Genomic DNA, 15998 nt, shown 5'->3' with positions numbered 1-15998 from the left:
AATAAAATATGATCAAAACTCGCCTTATTTTTTATATTTTTATTTCACAACCTTTTTTTAATGTTATGGGGAGTAAGTTGTCATTATGGCTGCACGTGCTCCTCGTCTCATGAGAAGTCTTTAGGATCAGATTAAGTTTGCAAGTCCTTTATTTTCCTATGCCTGGAAAAAAAATTGTGTTCTTGAACCTTTCCTGTGGACGACCGCTGGGGTTTCTTCCAACAGGAGGAAGCGACAACGCTCAAGAGTCTAGTGGTTACGGTAAAGGTGTTCAAGTACTTATAGAACGCAACCACACTTTGAGCCATTTTCAAACAAATATTTATGCATAAGAGTATAAGTGAATTATGATACCTATACCTATATATATATATATATATATATATATATATATATATATATATATATATATATTGTATATGTATATATATATATATATATATATATATATATATATATATATATGTATGTATGTATGTATATATGAAAACAGGATACAGGGAAGTTATATTGTAAGTGACCTGTGCCTTCCTTCTTCAGCCTCATTCCGAGGTGGTGCACACATCACTGCTTCTCTTATGTTTTTTTTCCTTGTTTCCAAATTTGTACTATACGTCAGAATCTCATCATTTTCACTATCCATCTTTTTCTTTGGGGGCCCTTCTTTTTGCCTTTACTTATTGTTAAATACAATATAAGAAAAGGCAATGCCTTTGATTTTCCTTCTCTTAAGGCGTTATCAGGCAAAAGCTACTAATTTTACGTAAGTATGGTCCCAAACATCTTGGAAATTACTGTGCAAAGATCCGGGGATAGGTGACCAAAAGTTTGTATTTGTATGTCGTAAGTAATGAGACTGAAATGTGGACTGTCATTACATATTTAGTGGTCATCTATGACTTTGTAATAAACTGTCATTTACACCACTGTGGTGAATCTCATCTACTGGAAAGAACTTCCCTGCTATGATTTCTCTTGGTTGAGACCCTTTCCTGCCAAAAGTCCCCACCTAGTTTCCCATCCTTCAAGCTGGATTACATGATCAATCTTTGGGGGGCACGTTTTTGGCACCATGCTGCATAAAGGCTGTGTCGTCACACGAGCAACCTTGCTGGATTCCTTTAGCATCTGACCATCTGGAGACAGAACTTCTAATGGATTCTTTCAGCACCTTGCCACTTACAGACAGTGTCATACTTTCAAGTCTTTTAGTACTTTGCCACCTTGAGATAGTGTCACATAAATACTTTCTCTGGATTCTTGTAGTATCTTGCCAAATAGTGTGTGTGTTTCACAAGCAAATCTACTAGCTTCTTTAGGTGTCTTGCTACCTATAGACATGTCACACGAGCAATTGTTTGGATCCTTTTTAGTGCCTTCCCACCTAGAGACAGAGTCACACATTGTTTCTGGATTCCTTGAATGTAGTTCCATTTAAAAAGTGCCTGGTTTCTTAAGTATCCCCTTTTGAAAGGGTAAGTTGTACCACCTCGTTTCCTACATGCAGTATGACATGAGCCCTTTTCTCGGCATCTTTTTTGCATCTCCCCCCTTAATATAAGTGCCATATAAACACATTTCTGACATTATTCTATACTCAAGTCATTTGAAGCCATGGAAACACTGATCAATCATTTCCTGTGGCACCCACAGGGATGCATTGGTCCTCTTTGAACTCTCGCCGCCACATCCTGTCCTGAGCGAACTCCTCAAGATCTCTCCAACACTCATCTCCTGCTTCCCCACCTTGGTGTTCAATCATGTCTTCTTTGGCCTATCTCTAACCCTTCTATCTAGGGCAACCCACCCCTGTGCATCTCGTAGTACTATACACTTGGCCTAGCCACTTCCAGCATAAGAACCTACCTCATCGACTGGCTGCACCCAGGTTACTTCTCTAAGTCTGCTCTTTGATATCCTATCCCTCCAATTAATTCCTGATATTCCTCTGAGCGCCTTAAAGTACTGACAATAAGCTGTTCTTGCAATGTACATTTTTGCAGATGACTGTACTCTTTGTTTTTTTCCATCTGTCCATCCGCCTGTGGTGTTTGCGCATGGTAACACTGCGTCCCGGGCTTTAAATAATATCGTATTTCGAATATTAACGGTGTAATTTGCATACAGTAAATAATTAAAACACTTTTCAGTTGTAAATGTACACCCAGATATCCTTTTATTTACCTAAAACTTACAAATAGTGTAACTATTTAAAGCCCAGGACGCAGTGTTACCATGCGAAAACACCACAGGTGGATGGACAGATGAAAAAAAAAAAAAAAAAAAAAAAAAAAAAAAAAAAAGGAAAAAAAAAAAAAAAAAAAAAAAAAAAAAAAAAAAAAAAAAAAACAGAGTATAGCGTTCGAAATGACGGGATTTTGAGTTGAGGTGGCAGAATTCCAACCCTGCGAATGTTGCAATTTTACCTGGAGGTTAGTCATGCTGCCAACTTATGCAGAGACCAGCCTGAGCAGGTTCTCGGGGAGAGGGTTTCTCTCTGGGCTATAGACCAAGATGGAATAACATGTTATTCCATCTTGCTATAGACAATGGCAAGTCTGAACGCGGAGTTTTTCATCCGGTAAACACTGCACTATACATACATAACCATATACAGGTTAAATCTCACACCAGAACTACTTATGTAAATGTGATATCCCAAGTTCCCTCTCAACTTCTCGCATTCTTTGGCTACGACTGTCACTACAAAACCCAATATAATTATATAATTTGAGCGGCAAAAGTGTTCAAGTTGATCATCAAAAACCTCCGGCTACTTTACCTTTTGTCATACGGTAATTTTCATTGTCCTATCTCTTTCTCCACATGGGTAAACGCCTGCAGGATGCTTCGAGTGGCGTATCGTAAGCAGCCTAGCAGGTTGTTTGCAGCTGTAGGTATTCCTTTCAAGTTTCATTTCCTTCGTTCTGCCTCTTCTCATTTAGTAGTCTAGGCCACCTTCTTGAATCGAGTTCTCAGCTGATCACGTTTTCACTCATCTTCCTGGTCAGTCTGGTGGTATGACTCAATCCGTGTTGGCAATAATAATAATAATAATAATAATAATAATAATAATAATAATCACATATAACTATAAGTGATTATCACGACTCGACGGCGACGCTTCGGAGCGTCTAGTGATACTGACCGTCGGGCTACTATAGTACTAGACACTATTACCTAAGTTTTAACAACCTGAAGAGGAGGAACAACTACCTTACCGACAGTTTGCGAGGAAATAGATGTGAATGCAGTGTCTTTAATTAAGGCATTTCGTTTCTAAGTATATTCATTTATTTTTCATGCTATTTACTTTTGTACATTGCTGTCTGGTTCCTTGCAATTCTGTCAAATGGGGTAACGTATTATCGTACACCTTCGGCTCCCTTAACGGGCTTCGGCAAGGGGGCATTCTCTCTCCATACTTGTTTAATACGTACACAGATGCCTTGAATGTCAAATTGAACACTTCTAATCGGATGCACTGTCAATGAAATAACTATAAACAATCTCTGTTACGCCGATGACATGGTTCTGATTTCCCCATCAGTGCTAGGTCTCCAACGACTCATCGACACTTGCCGCCAATATGCAGAGGAATTGGATATAATTATAACGAAACCAAGACCCAGTGCATGTCGCTGCTCCCGAGATCGCTTAAGCATATTGCAGAACCGCAAATTTCCTCGGAAACCATCGGCTAGAATTTGCGCACGAATTTCCGTATTTGGGTCACATTATCACCTTCGTAAGCTATGTGTAACTGGCAACATGATTGTAAGGAGGTTTGCCTTCTGTCACCGAGACGTAAAACTGCTGCTCTTCCGCTCGTACTGCTCACAGTCTACTTGGACCGTGGTACTGCTACAGTACCTATCGCTGGGTGTTCCCTCTGGACGAATTATACCCGAGAGACCATGAGACGCATCACTGTTGTGCACAATGACATTTTGAGACGCCTCACAAACACTCCCCGCTACCACTCCGCCACACAGATGTTCATAGAAAACCACCTGGACAATTTAAAAATCAAAGTAAGGCGAACAATGTCCAGTCTGGTAACCCGAGTGAGAAACAGCAGCAACTCTCTCATACAAAGCATCCTAAGGAGTGAAGCAAGAAGATCTAAATTGTGGGAAAGATGGGAAAAATGAAGCCTTTGTCCCCTAAAGGAATTAATTTCTGTATTGGCAAGATGGCATATCCAGATTCAGTCATTATTATTATATTTATTGCTGGTATTTTACTTTTTCATTATTACTGTGAATGCTATCAAGTTAAAGTTTTTTTTTTCATTCAATTTTCGTATTTAGCTCTCTGGACCTGACTACTGTTGGGTATCATACAAGTGCCCGACTGACAAGCGCCCGACGGCCACATGCCCGACGGACATCTGCCCGACTTAACAGTGCCCGATGGACAAATGCCCGATCAGGACAATTGCCCGATTAGGAAAACTGCCCGAATATTCACATAGTATATACAACCGCTCTTTTAGTAGAGAGAGAAACTACCGGACGATGAAGAAGCTCGTTAGTAAAGCACATATGTTTTAGTTGGGAAAATTTTTTCTTTAGTCACGAAGTTTTTTTACTCTTGTAAGCACCCATGAATTTTGTTAAAACTCAACGTGGTGGATTGAAGCTTTGCTATAATGGTTACGTTTATGTTAAGAACAAGGAATTGCCATCTGGAAATACGTTTTACGAATGTGAACGCCGCCGACACAACAACTGCAAGGGCAAAATTACTGTGTTGTGATCAAATAATAAACGAAACACATGAACACACTCACGCTCCAGATATTATTCGTCAAGATGATCTATCTTTACGTGAAGAAATGAAGGAACAAGCTATTAAAACCCAACAATCAGTACAGCAGATTTTAAGTCAAACGTTACAGAATGTCTCGGAAGGAGTCTCTAGTCAACTACCGTCTGTGAGCACAATTAGACGTTCTATTCAGAAGATATAAACAAGTTGTACCTACATGCTCCACATCCCATACCGAGAAATTTGCATGAGATGGTTATTCCAGATGAATATAAAAAAACGTGCAAAGAAGACAATTTCTTACTTTACGACAGTGGACCTGGTGAGAACCGTTTACTTTTGTTTTCAACCGAGAAAAATATGCAACTCTTGCAATCTTCGAATATAACCTCGAGTCATCCCAATATCGGGAGTTTTCTTCAGGTACTGAAGACTGAAAAAGCTCTTAACGATATAATCATCAACCAAATGCTGGCAGAACAAGAGCCTCCCTCAAAAAGGAAAAAATATCAAGATACAACCAAAAGAATAGCAAATATTGTGCAAGATTATGAAAATCGAGAAGTATTAGATTTTTTGAGAGGGATAGCTCACAATTTAAAATCTTAGTTTTATTTTTTTTTAGATCTATTGTCTTTTTTTCATCAATAACATACTTTCCTATCCATACATGTTCTTTTTATTTTAGCTCACAATCTAAATTTTTTTCTTTTTTAGATCTATTGTCTTTTTTCCCCATAACATACTTGTGCATCCATAAATAAAAAAAATAAATCATGTTCTTTTTATTTTTGTCTTTTATTATACCTTTTATTATTCCCTATGGCAGCAAAACAAATAATCGGGCAAACGTCCTAATTGGCCAATTGTCCTGATCGGGCATTTGTTCATTCAGGCAGATGTCCGTCGGGCATGTGGCCGTCGGGCACTTGTCCTAGAACCCTCTAGTTGAAATTTAAGTGATAAAGTCTGTGCACTAGCTGTTATAACTCTCAATGCCTTTTTTTCTCACCAATATTATTACTGTTATTACCAGTATTGTGATTACTATCTTTTATGGTGCCTCAGCTATTTTGTGGATAAGTGTCGATTATTCATTTTTTCTATCATGTCTCATGTATCTAGATTGTCTGTTACTGTCTGTATTTTGTATATTCCATGTGTATGGCCCTGAGCTGAAATAAAGGATATTATTATTATTATTATAAAAACACCATACAAACAAACATTGTTGTATTACGCTTGGCTCTACTCTGTTTTCATTTTATTTTTCGCATAGTGGCTTGTTCTTCCTCGATCACCATTCGTAACGGTAGATCTAGGGTACCTATCCGTGGCGGCCCAGACTATGGCAGTTGCGGTTTTTCTATGCAGTTTTCCCTACTGAACAAGAATTTTAAGTAATATTTATTCGGATGACTGTAATTAACCCCCAGGGGCCAGTACTTAACACGGCGAAATACACTGGACGCCCCAAACCCTAGTGGATGTCGTATCCGCGGTTACGTTTCCTGCAGGGTAATTCTAAAGAATAGTTCCACACGAACTGCAAGGAACGTAACCGCGGATACGACATCCACTAGGGATTGGGGCGTCCAATGTATTTCGCCGTGTTTAGTACTGGCCCCTGGGGGTTTAATTACAGTCGTCCGAATAAATATTACTTTAAATTCTTGTTCAGTAAGTAAAATAACATAGGAAAACGTCAATTGCCATAGTCTAGGCCACCGCGGATTGCTTCTGTAGAAATACCCTTTTTTATATATAAATGTAAATGTTAAAGCCAAGGATTGATGTCAGGGGTTGTTAGACCGTGACTCAACCCTTTTGGTCGTCCTGTATATGTACTACCTACCTTTTCCTTATGCTGCACCTCTCACGGGATGGGGGTGTCCAATTAATTAGCCTCTCACCAGGCAAAATCCAACCTGGTGTGTGGCTTCCTTATTCAGTTCACACCTGACCACCCATACAGACTGCGTTGAGTCTAGGGCCCGTGTTGTTAATTTATGGTTCCCGTTACTCCCTACCAACCACCAACCTGGCGTTCAACGAACTGACACCAACGCCAATGGTGAGAGAGGCTAGACCTAAGAGAGACGACTGCAAGTAGAAGTATATCCTATGGCTGGCCCGAAGGATTAGATATTTTTACGTGGCGAGGAACCAATTGGTCACCTAGCAATGGGACCTACAGCTTATTGTGGGATCCGAACCACACTATATCGAGAAATGAATTTTTATCACCAGAAATAAAATCCTCTGATTCTGCGTTGGCCGAGCCAGGATTCGAAATTCTGACCGCCAGATTGGAAGCTGAGTGCGAAAACCACTCGTCCAGCGAGAAACTGACTGCACGTAGAAATTGGGTTTATTTCCCAATATGCAGTACTTGGATGCACAAAGATTTTATATAACATAGCACCAAGTTCCAGTGTATAATAAGGAAAGTGGTAGATAAGAGTTTCAGAATCATGTGGGCACAATTTTATTAAAACTGTGGAATGAAATGTATACAGTTTAGGCAAAAGGCCAAGCGCTGGAACCTATAACGCCATTCAGCGCTGGAAATGAAACTGAGAGTAGGAAGGTTTGAAAGATGTAACAGGAGGAGAACCACACAGTTGCATTGTGAAATCATTGTTAGGAGATGGTGGACAGCGGGATGGAAGAAAGATAATATGAAGGGAGGTACAGTAAAAGGAATGAATGAGGTCACAGCTAGGGGTCTATGGAAGGGACGGTGCAAAGAACCTTTAGTAATGCCTGCAGTGCACCGATGTCACCATCACCCTACAGGAATTCAAACTTGTGAGCATGTACTGTGTGATTTCCATTGGGAAGGTAGGACAGATGACAGAAGGACTGACAGGAGAAGAGCAATGTGGGATTGAGACCAGAAAAGAGGTGTGGATGAGTTGCTTGATAACGTTGTTCAGATGCATTGTCGAGTTTGCTTACTATGCAGCCCCTGCGTTCTTCGATAACGGATAAACACACAGCAAAGGCTACTGCTTTAAAAGTTTCAATACTGTAGATGTAGATAAAAGGAAATAAGGATATAACCCCGACTCCAGTTTATTTATACTACAAAAGTGGTTTATGGAACGTCCCCGGTATCACAGTAAACTAAATTGGTTGAAAGAAGGCATGAAATAATAAATGTACATTTTATTTTCTCCAATATAGTCGCACATTATATAACAACAGGTACATGGCATAAAGCTAATACTGTATAAAATGCTATACACTCTTATTTCCAAGAGCTCCTACCTACTGCATGTCCCTCTTCCAGTCCAAAACCCTTTACACAGGTCTCCACACTGTTCTCTACCTAATCCATCGTTCTATAATGGGTCTACTATCTTTCACCTGCTCTTTACTTGTCAGTTATGATTTGGACGTCCCTTCCCTCCCCTCCGTCAAACATTTCTTCCTCCAGGATCTATGATCTACTTGGAGTCATTTTTCCTTTTCAAAGTCCACACCCAATTACAAGTCCAGATTGGCCTTAGGGTTATCCACTGTGTTCTCTTTTCCTTTTCGAAGTCCATGCTGAATTACAAGTCCGGACTGGCCTCAGGGATATGCGCAATCCACTCTTGGCTGTCGTGGCTTCTCACTTCTCCCCCAGTACTGACTCGACATCTCTCTCTTCACTTCATCCAAGAAGCTTTCAAACTTCACTGTTGCTCTACCTGCTATAAAATCTTTGGGAAAAGTTAACATATCTTAATCAGAGTTATATATGATTGAGAAATCTACTCTATAAGTGTTTTATGGCACTGTGTAATTTGCAATAACAATAAACAAATCATCCTAGAATTAGTTATGTGTTTGATATAGTTGATAATATTCTCCTCTTTTCTGCATTAGGTCCGAGTGAGACCCCATCTCCGTGATGGTTCCTCCCTGCACCACTGCGATGACGTCGGCACCCTGGATTGTGGACAGACGATGTGCAATGATGATGCTCGTACGACCTTTCTGGGCACGCTCCAGCGCTTCCTGGACGACCTGCAAAGCGATTAATAGTTCACCGAGTTACAGAAACGATACTGATGCAGCCCTTTCAATCCACTTACCTCTACAATACCCATCTTGGATTATTTTAAACAGTTCAACATGCAAAGGAACAGAAAACGCTGAACCCTGATGTTTATGAGCTTACAAAATGGTTCATTAAAGTGACATATCACCTAGTAAACAGGCCTCCTATTGTTCAAAGATAAACCATACAGAAAAAACCAAAATTTCAGATCTTTTCTAGACAGTGACCATCAAGGGTTTTAACAGGTAAGACTGAAAATACCTTAAAGATAATAACCCAGATAACAGCCTACGAAAACCTTTGGGGGTTACTATCCAGGAAAACCCTTGGGGATGTCACTATCTAGAAAAGATCCAAAATTTCTGTCATGGTCGACAACCCTAATCTAAACTGACCTTTTCACTCTCCGTGTCCAGAGCGGACGTGGCCTCATCCAGCAGCAAGACGCTAGGGTTCCTGACGAGAGCTCTGGCTATGGCAATTCTCTGCTTTTGTCCGCCAGACAACTGAGAGCCCTTTGATCCGACTCTCGTTTCATATTTCTGCAGAATAAAAGAGAAGATCGATTTGTAAATGACATCAGAGCTGAAAGTTTTTCCTGAATCTCAAAAAGATAGAAATGGTTCATGTTCTTAGAAATAACGCTTCTTTCCTAGAAAGTGACCCCCAAGGGTTTTCGGGGGTCGTTATTTAGGGCTAATATTTCTGGGGGGAGGGTCATTAACTTTATATTTACAGTCTTTTGTTTATGTTTTTAAGGTCATCCCAACAGGCTTGTACTTAACACGCCGCAAAGGTGGTTACATGCCGGGTTAAAACCCTCAGGGGTCACTACCTAGGAAAGCCCTTATAAATGATATACTGATTCAGGAAAGAAGACTCCCTTTCCAAAAAGTGGAGGAACAAGGTGTCAAGTCTGTTAAAAATCTAAGCTCACATTTGGAAGGGAATCGATGAAAGCGTGGATATTGGCTTGTTTGGCAGCAGCAGCGATCTCCTCTCTACTGACTTTTCTAGAGTTGTCTCCGTAGGCGATGTTTTCTGCTATGGACAAGTCAAAGAGAACTGGCTCTTGGGACACGAGACCGAACTGGCTTCTGATCCACGACACACTGAGGCTCTGAACTTCTTGCCCGTTTATATTCTGGAACAAAAAACAAAGGAAGAGCTACAATCGCTCATGCTTACATATGGGAGGCGCAGTCAATGAGATTGCTAAGATCAATGCTGACTTGAACGCCTACTCAGGAGGTAAACCTATACTAGAATTGGAATATGGGACTGAGGCATAAAGCCAAGCACTGGGATCCACATGATGAGAATGAATGAAAATGGAAATGATATAAACAATGAGTTTATAACAGACATTCTACAATTCAATGCTAAAACAGGTAAAATCGAAGAGATTTAATTTCTAATGGAATTAAAAAAAAGACATATCCACATAAAGTTAGAAGATATTTTCATAAAAACTACAAGCCCTTAAAAATTCAAAACAGGGCCACCATCAGTGTTGTCTCCTCATATTTCAGTCAAGGTTTTACCACCAAGATGAGACATCACTTACCACTTTGCCGCCGTGGGCATTGTAGAACCTCTCCAGTAGGCCTATGATAGTCGACTTCCCGCAGCCCGAACTGCCGACGAGAGCCAGCGTTTGTCCCTGAGTGACTGTTATGCTCAGTCCCGACAGAATGCTGGTGGTCGGTCGTGTTGGATACGCAAAGTGCACGTCTCGGATTTCAATTTGCTCTACTGGACCGCTCTGGTGGAGGAAATCAAATCAAGTCTCGAAAGAAATGCTGTAGGACATTTTTCAAACCATCTCAGGTCCCTAGCTGGAAATTAATTTGAATGCAGTCTGTTTTTAATGATCATTCCTAGCAATATTTTGATGATGTGAGGAGGAAGAAAGGAACCCTGGAACTTAGAAGTCCGACAACGCGGCTCATTTACTCCATATTGGTGGTTGCTCTCGGCAGGTAAAGGGGATCAGGGATAAAATGTGATTGTGGAAGATCTCTCTTGAAAAACAAATCATGGAAAAGTGAGGATAAGTATTCTGTGGCGTTACTGTGACGAGTGCTTACCAGACGTAGGCCGGCATTCGTCGAGGCGTCGATTTCAGACTTCCGGCGCAGGAGGTGGAATATTTTGGAGGCAGCGACTTTGGCCTTGCTGTAATTCGGGGCGAAGGCCATGGCTTGCCCGACCATCATCGCTCCCAGGATGAAGGCCTCCGTGACCCTTGGAATAGACAGTGGCATTATTTGCTGTTGTTACATCAAGAAAGAAAGCTTTATTTCGACTCTTATTACTGAGCTGTAGCAAAGTCTCCGACAGCATGGCGGAATGAGTGTGCGTACATACATACACTATGCATTCATCTTTGGTTCTGAATGGATTAAAAAACATTAGAGAAAATAAAGTAAAAACACAAACGAGAGTACTGTAGCATAAATTACAGATAAGAAAGTAAAGGATGAGTGTGTCACTGCGCTTTTCGTTACAAACATACCTCAGCTCTCTCTCTCTCATTTTTATCCTTTTATATTTATATTCATTTATCATTTCTAATTAATTGAGTGCTTCTGTCCTTATATTCAATATTTTATCACTTTTATTAATTTCAAATTTCAATAGGAAAGTATTTAATTTTCCCTAGTTTATTTTAAGTATTTTGCTTTGGAGTCTAGACAATAAAGAGACATTTCTTTTTTATTTTCTTAAGTTACAGTTTTACAATTTCAAGACATTTTCTTCGAACCTTCCTCAGTAATCGAAGTTCTTATTAAAGCATTTTGTTGGTTTCAAATTCAAGGCTGAAAAAAAACATTTCTTCACATTGATTGTGGAAAGTAATATCCTGAGACAATTCCCCCACCATCCCCCTAGAAATTCTGAAATTCCCCCCTGGCTAAGAGCCACTGGGGTAGAGAGTATTTATAATCAGCTAAGGAAAAACGTCCTTAGTCGGCCGAGAGGAGACAGGATATAGATTGTTTGGCACTACAGGTGACACTTATCCTTGGAAAAGAAGATACAAATGTGGAGGCAACTGAGGAGAAGAAGAGGCTGTGTGAAATGACCAAGGGCTTTTTAGCCCACTCCGGTTTTCTCACCATAAAAAAACAAAAGGTTTTTGACTCACTTGAAGACTCTTTCGTAATCGATCTCGTCCACTGAGATCAGGTATCCGCCATAGAACATCATGGCACCGTAGGCGTAGAATGGCATCGACTGAGCAAACCCAAAAGCGGCACCTGTTGATTGGGAAGGTTTCTTTGTTACACTCGTCACCATCTTGATAACAACAAGAATGACTGGGATTCGGACTGACTGTCTCACCAGTATTTCAAAATATCTATAGGACAGGGACATCATCGTTACTATTGTTATAATGATTTTTATTACTGAAAACAAAATGAAGAAAAAGTAGTAATTGATGATAAGACAGAGGAGTACTACACTTAGTCTTAGTTTTTCTCTTTTTTACAAAATTTCAATGCTAATTGCATAAAGTAAAGTTCTGTAAAATGAAGATATGTTAAGTTAGGTTAGGTTACTAGGTAGGCTATGTAAGGTTAGTTGTGTGTCTGTAAAATGACTTTGCTCATTATATGCCTTTTGGGTGGGTGCTCTATCCCTTAGAAGAAAATAGCTCATAGAATTTTAGTTGATCTGTTTGTCTGAATGTGAGAATCGTACCTCTCAAGTGTGACTTCTTGAGAGCTTCCCTGTGCGGCTCCAAAAGAGCGAGCGAGTACTCCGAGGAGAAGTGTTCCTCCTTGTGCAGACTCGCAACCGTGCGGATGTTCGTGATGGAATCGATTGCAATCTGGTAATAAAATAAAATAAGAAAAATGTTGGATCTTTCCTAGATAGTGACCCTCAATGTTTTTAACCCCATGTGTACCCACCTTTGCGGAGTGTTTAGTACAAGCCCTTTTGGGGATGACTGTCAAAACATAAAAGGTTGTAAATATCATAAAGATAATAACCCCCGAGAAATATTAGTCCAAGATAAGAACCATGAATTTTGCTGGAAGTCACCATCTAGGAAAGATCCGAAATTTTTTTTTTTATAAGACTTTTAAGGACAATATAAATTTCACATGCAGATTACTACAGTAAATAAATTTCCTGCAAATTCAGTTGCATATTCGAAATAAAAATAACTAAGATACTGTCAGTCATGGTTCATTCGTTTTGAGGTGGCTTTTATAGACATAGTGGAACCCCAGAATGTGCCCTGGAAACAATTCAGGTAAGATAAAGTGAGGCGAGTTTAGTTTTGTGCATGTTACACAGTGCCTCCCTGATCAGATGCCGCAGTTTACTACTGTACTATCCTTTCTAACGTATTTCCCACATCCTCTCAAATACGGCCAAACCTTCAAACGTCATCCATCTCATGACCTTGGATGATTATCATTTTACTCTAGAGACACGATTCTCAATTAGGAGGGAATTATGACCACAGGTTGTCAAGTTCAAACTGGGTCTAGGGTTACACAAAATGCAGCCCTACTTAGAGATCACTCTGGGATTTCTCTTCATTTGCTTGAGTGTTTGTGGGAAATGAGAGTCTGACATATGTTGAAAGGGTGCATGGGTCATAAAAGATGAGAACCACTGCTCTGCAGGCCTCATATTTCACGTCACTCGTTTCAATGCCCTTCGTGGTCCCAGACTTACCTTTCCAGCCTCTTCGAGCACTTTGGACTCCGTGACGCTCTGCCCCATAAGGATCTTGCTCTGCAGGTAGACAGCGACCAGCGTAAGCGGAATGAAAGGGAACGACACGAGTCCCATCCTCCAGTCATAATACAGAGCCAGTCCCGTGCTCACGCCCAGCGTCGACACAGCCTGGACGACAGTGCCCACGCGTGACCCCGTAGCCTTGGGTGGTGGGTGCAAGCAGTAACAATGTTATTCAATATACACATTCATTATTATTATTATTATCATAATATATATTATCATAAGAATTTCAAGCTTCCAAAGAAGGTCGTTACAACCACTCACATCAGACCCCACAATGCAGAGCCAGTGATTTTCGACTGCCCTGGGGCCAGACTAATTATTGTTCAGCTTCTTTTCCACCTGCTAGTCTATTTCCCTGTTATCGAAGGCCATGTCTTTTGGCTTGTCTTACAAGAATGGACTTTAAAGTAATAAAAACATTGATAACATAATGACGCGTCTATGTACAATGAAAAACCATTCTCCAATAGTTATGGAGTAACTGCAGATTTGTTTTTGAATGTGCCACGAGTACTAAGGGAAAAGAAAGCTCGACAGCTAAGTAGGGAGGACCACAGGGAACAGAGGAAAAAGTAAGACAAAACATAACAAAGATGTATCAACCGTATAACCATTTATAATTTCCAGGTCTGTATCGTGTCAGTGATACACGATTTATTTATGTTTTGAAAGCTGCTACAGAATAACAGACAACTGATTTGAGGAACAATGATGTTTGTTTTGTAAAACATGGTATGATCCGGCCTCCAGCTTACTCGGGACGTGTGCAAGAATTTCCCCACACACAATAGCTGTAAACATTATATTCCTAACTTAACGTCAATTAAAACGTGCTAAAATCGACATTCCTATAGAGCCTTGTTTCACCAACGAAAATTAAAATAAATACACTATATTTTATTAGAAATAATTTAACTGTACTTTTTAACATCCAAGGTATTTATTTTTTACATTTTCATTCTAAGAAATAAATCATAAATATCTATCCTAAAATCCCCGTATCTTTAACTCAACGAGAAACATCTTTTCCAGACCTTTTTAGGCTCTTCCATAGACCTTTCCTATCCCCCCAACAAGAACGAGAAAAGGCAAGAACAACAACAAGAACAACGACGACAAAGTAATTTGTAAGCTTACTCCCCGAGTAAGCGAAAATATTGACTATTTCCGCAGATATTTTTTCTTCTGGCGTAATTTACACTTGACGAATATTCACTCCGTCATCTGGATATATCTTGGGATAGAATAGAATAGAATACAGGATTTAGGCCAAAAGCCAAACACGGGGACCTAAGAGGTCATTCAGCAGTGAAAGGCAAATTGAGAGTAGGTAGTTCTGGAAGAGAACCTCAAAGCAGTCGCATCATGAAACAATCGCTGGATATGGTGGAAAGACAGATGGAAGAAAGGGAATATGAACGGAGGTACAGTAAAAGGAATGAAAGTGTTTGCAGCTAGGGGCCTAAGGGGCGCTGCAAAGACCCTTCAGTAATGCTTACAGCACACACGGGGCATATATCTGGGGCACAAGAATGGGGACCTATACTCGCGTCATGGAAAATATATTCGTCTCCAGGTAGAAGTCCATTCGTTCCAGGAACAATGGCCCTGGACGAAAGCAAACTCAATACGTAATGACAAGGCAACATAAACAAAACATTTTCAGTCTGAGAACCCAGAATCACCATGCACGCCCTTGCTCTCTTAGCGAGATGATCAATGAATCATTATCCTCTTGGTAGAATAATGAATACACCCTTCCATAATCAGTTTCCCTAGACAACCAAAGGGTACCTGAGGATACTATCAAGGTCTCTGATGAGATAAAACTGATCTGGAAACATATGACTGACTCGAACAAAAACACTTCCAAACTTGAAAATAACAGGGCGGTGAAAGATCACTGGTTCAGTATCATGGTCAGTTACTGCTGCAGTGTGGGGTCTTTAGCGGTGGGAAGTTGGAACCAACATTCTTTGGGAACTTGAATTTCAAGTCAGTGACCTCTTTGGTGAGCTTGTTCCATGTGAATAGGTCCCATCTACTGACATCAATAACAATAATTTCTCTGGTAGCATAAGATCGGCTCCAGATACTTACCCCTTGGACAGCAGAGGCATCTCCCGAGAGCCGAGAGCACAAGGAACCGACGGAGTTCTTTTCCTGGTCAAACCACCCCATCTCCTGGCGGAGCATCGAGGCGAAGGACAGCTTCCGTAGACGAGAAGTCAGGATCTCGCCAGACAGAGCGAACATGTACGCCTTCATATGGAAAGGGTGAGGTGGAGTCATGAGTCATATGAGTCAATACTGTGTCTCTTCAGGACACGAGGCAATATTGATTCTTTTCACAAAAATGAGGACTAGTACTGCTTCTTCTTTTTAGAGACTAATGAAAACTTGACTC

At 40.4% G+C, this 15998-nt stretch overlaps 1 protein-coding gene across 5 annotated transcripts in view; it reads right to left on the bottom strand.

Moving 5' to 3' along the window:
• Positions 1-7929: 7929 nt before the first annotated feature.
• The window catches only part of LOC135205369 (ATP-dependent translocase ABCB1-like), a 45669-nt gene continuing 37600 nt past the window's right edge, over positions 7930-15998 (bottom strand). For all 5 annotated transcript variants that reach the window (XM_064235862.1, XM_064235865.1, XM_064235864.1 and 2 more), the window contains exons 18-26: positions 15692-15853; positions 13523-13726; positions 12533-12662; positions 11976-12087; positions 10915-11071; positions 10392-10589; positions 9762-9968; positions 9220-9366; positions 7930-8790 (exon numbers count right to left, since the gene is read on the bottom strand). In XM_064235862.1, the coding sequence (XP_064091932.1) occupies positions 8599-8790; positions 9220-9366; positions 9762-9968; positions 10392-10589; positions 10915-11071; positions 11976-12087; positions 12533-12662; positions 13523-13726; positions 15692-15853 (1509 nt within the window). In that variant the 3' untranslated portion in view covers positions 7930-8598. The remainder of the gene's footprint in view (positions 8791-9219; positions 9367-9761; positions 9969-10391; positions 10590-10914; positions 11072-11975; positions 12088-12532; positions 12663-13522; positions 13727-15691; positions 15854-15998) is intronic.

Source organism: Macrobrachium nipponense, chromosome 49 (assembly GCF_015104395.2).
Source record: "Macrobrachium nipponense isolate FS-2020 chromosome 49, ASM1510439v2, whole genome shotgun sequence".
NCBI lineage: Eukaryota > Metazoa > Arthropoda > Malacostraca > Decapoda > Palaemonidae > Macrobrachium > Macrobrachium nipponense.
The sequence above is the reverse complement of the archived record's forward strand: the minus strand, read 5'-3'. Positions and strand labels throughout refer to the sequence as shown.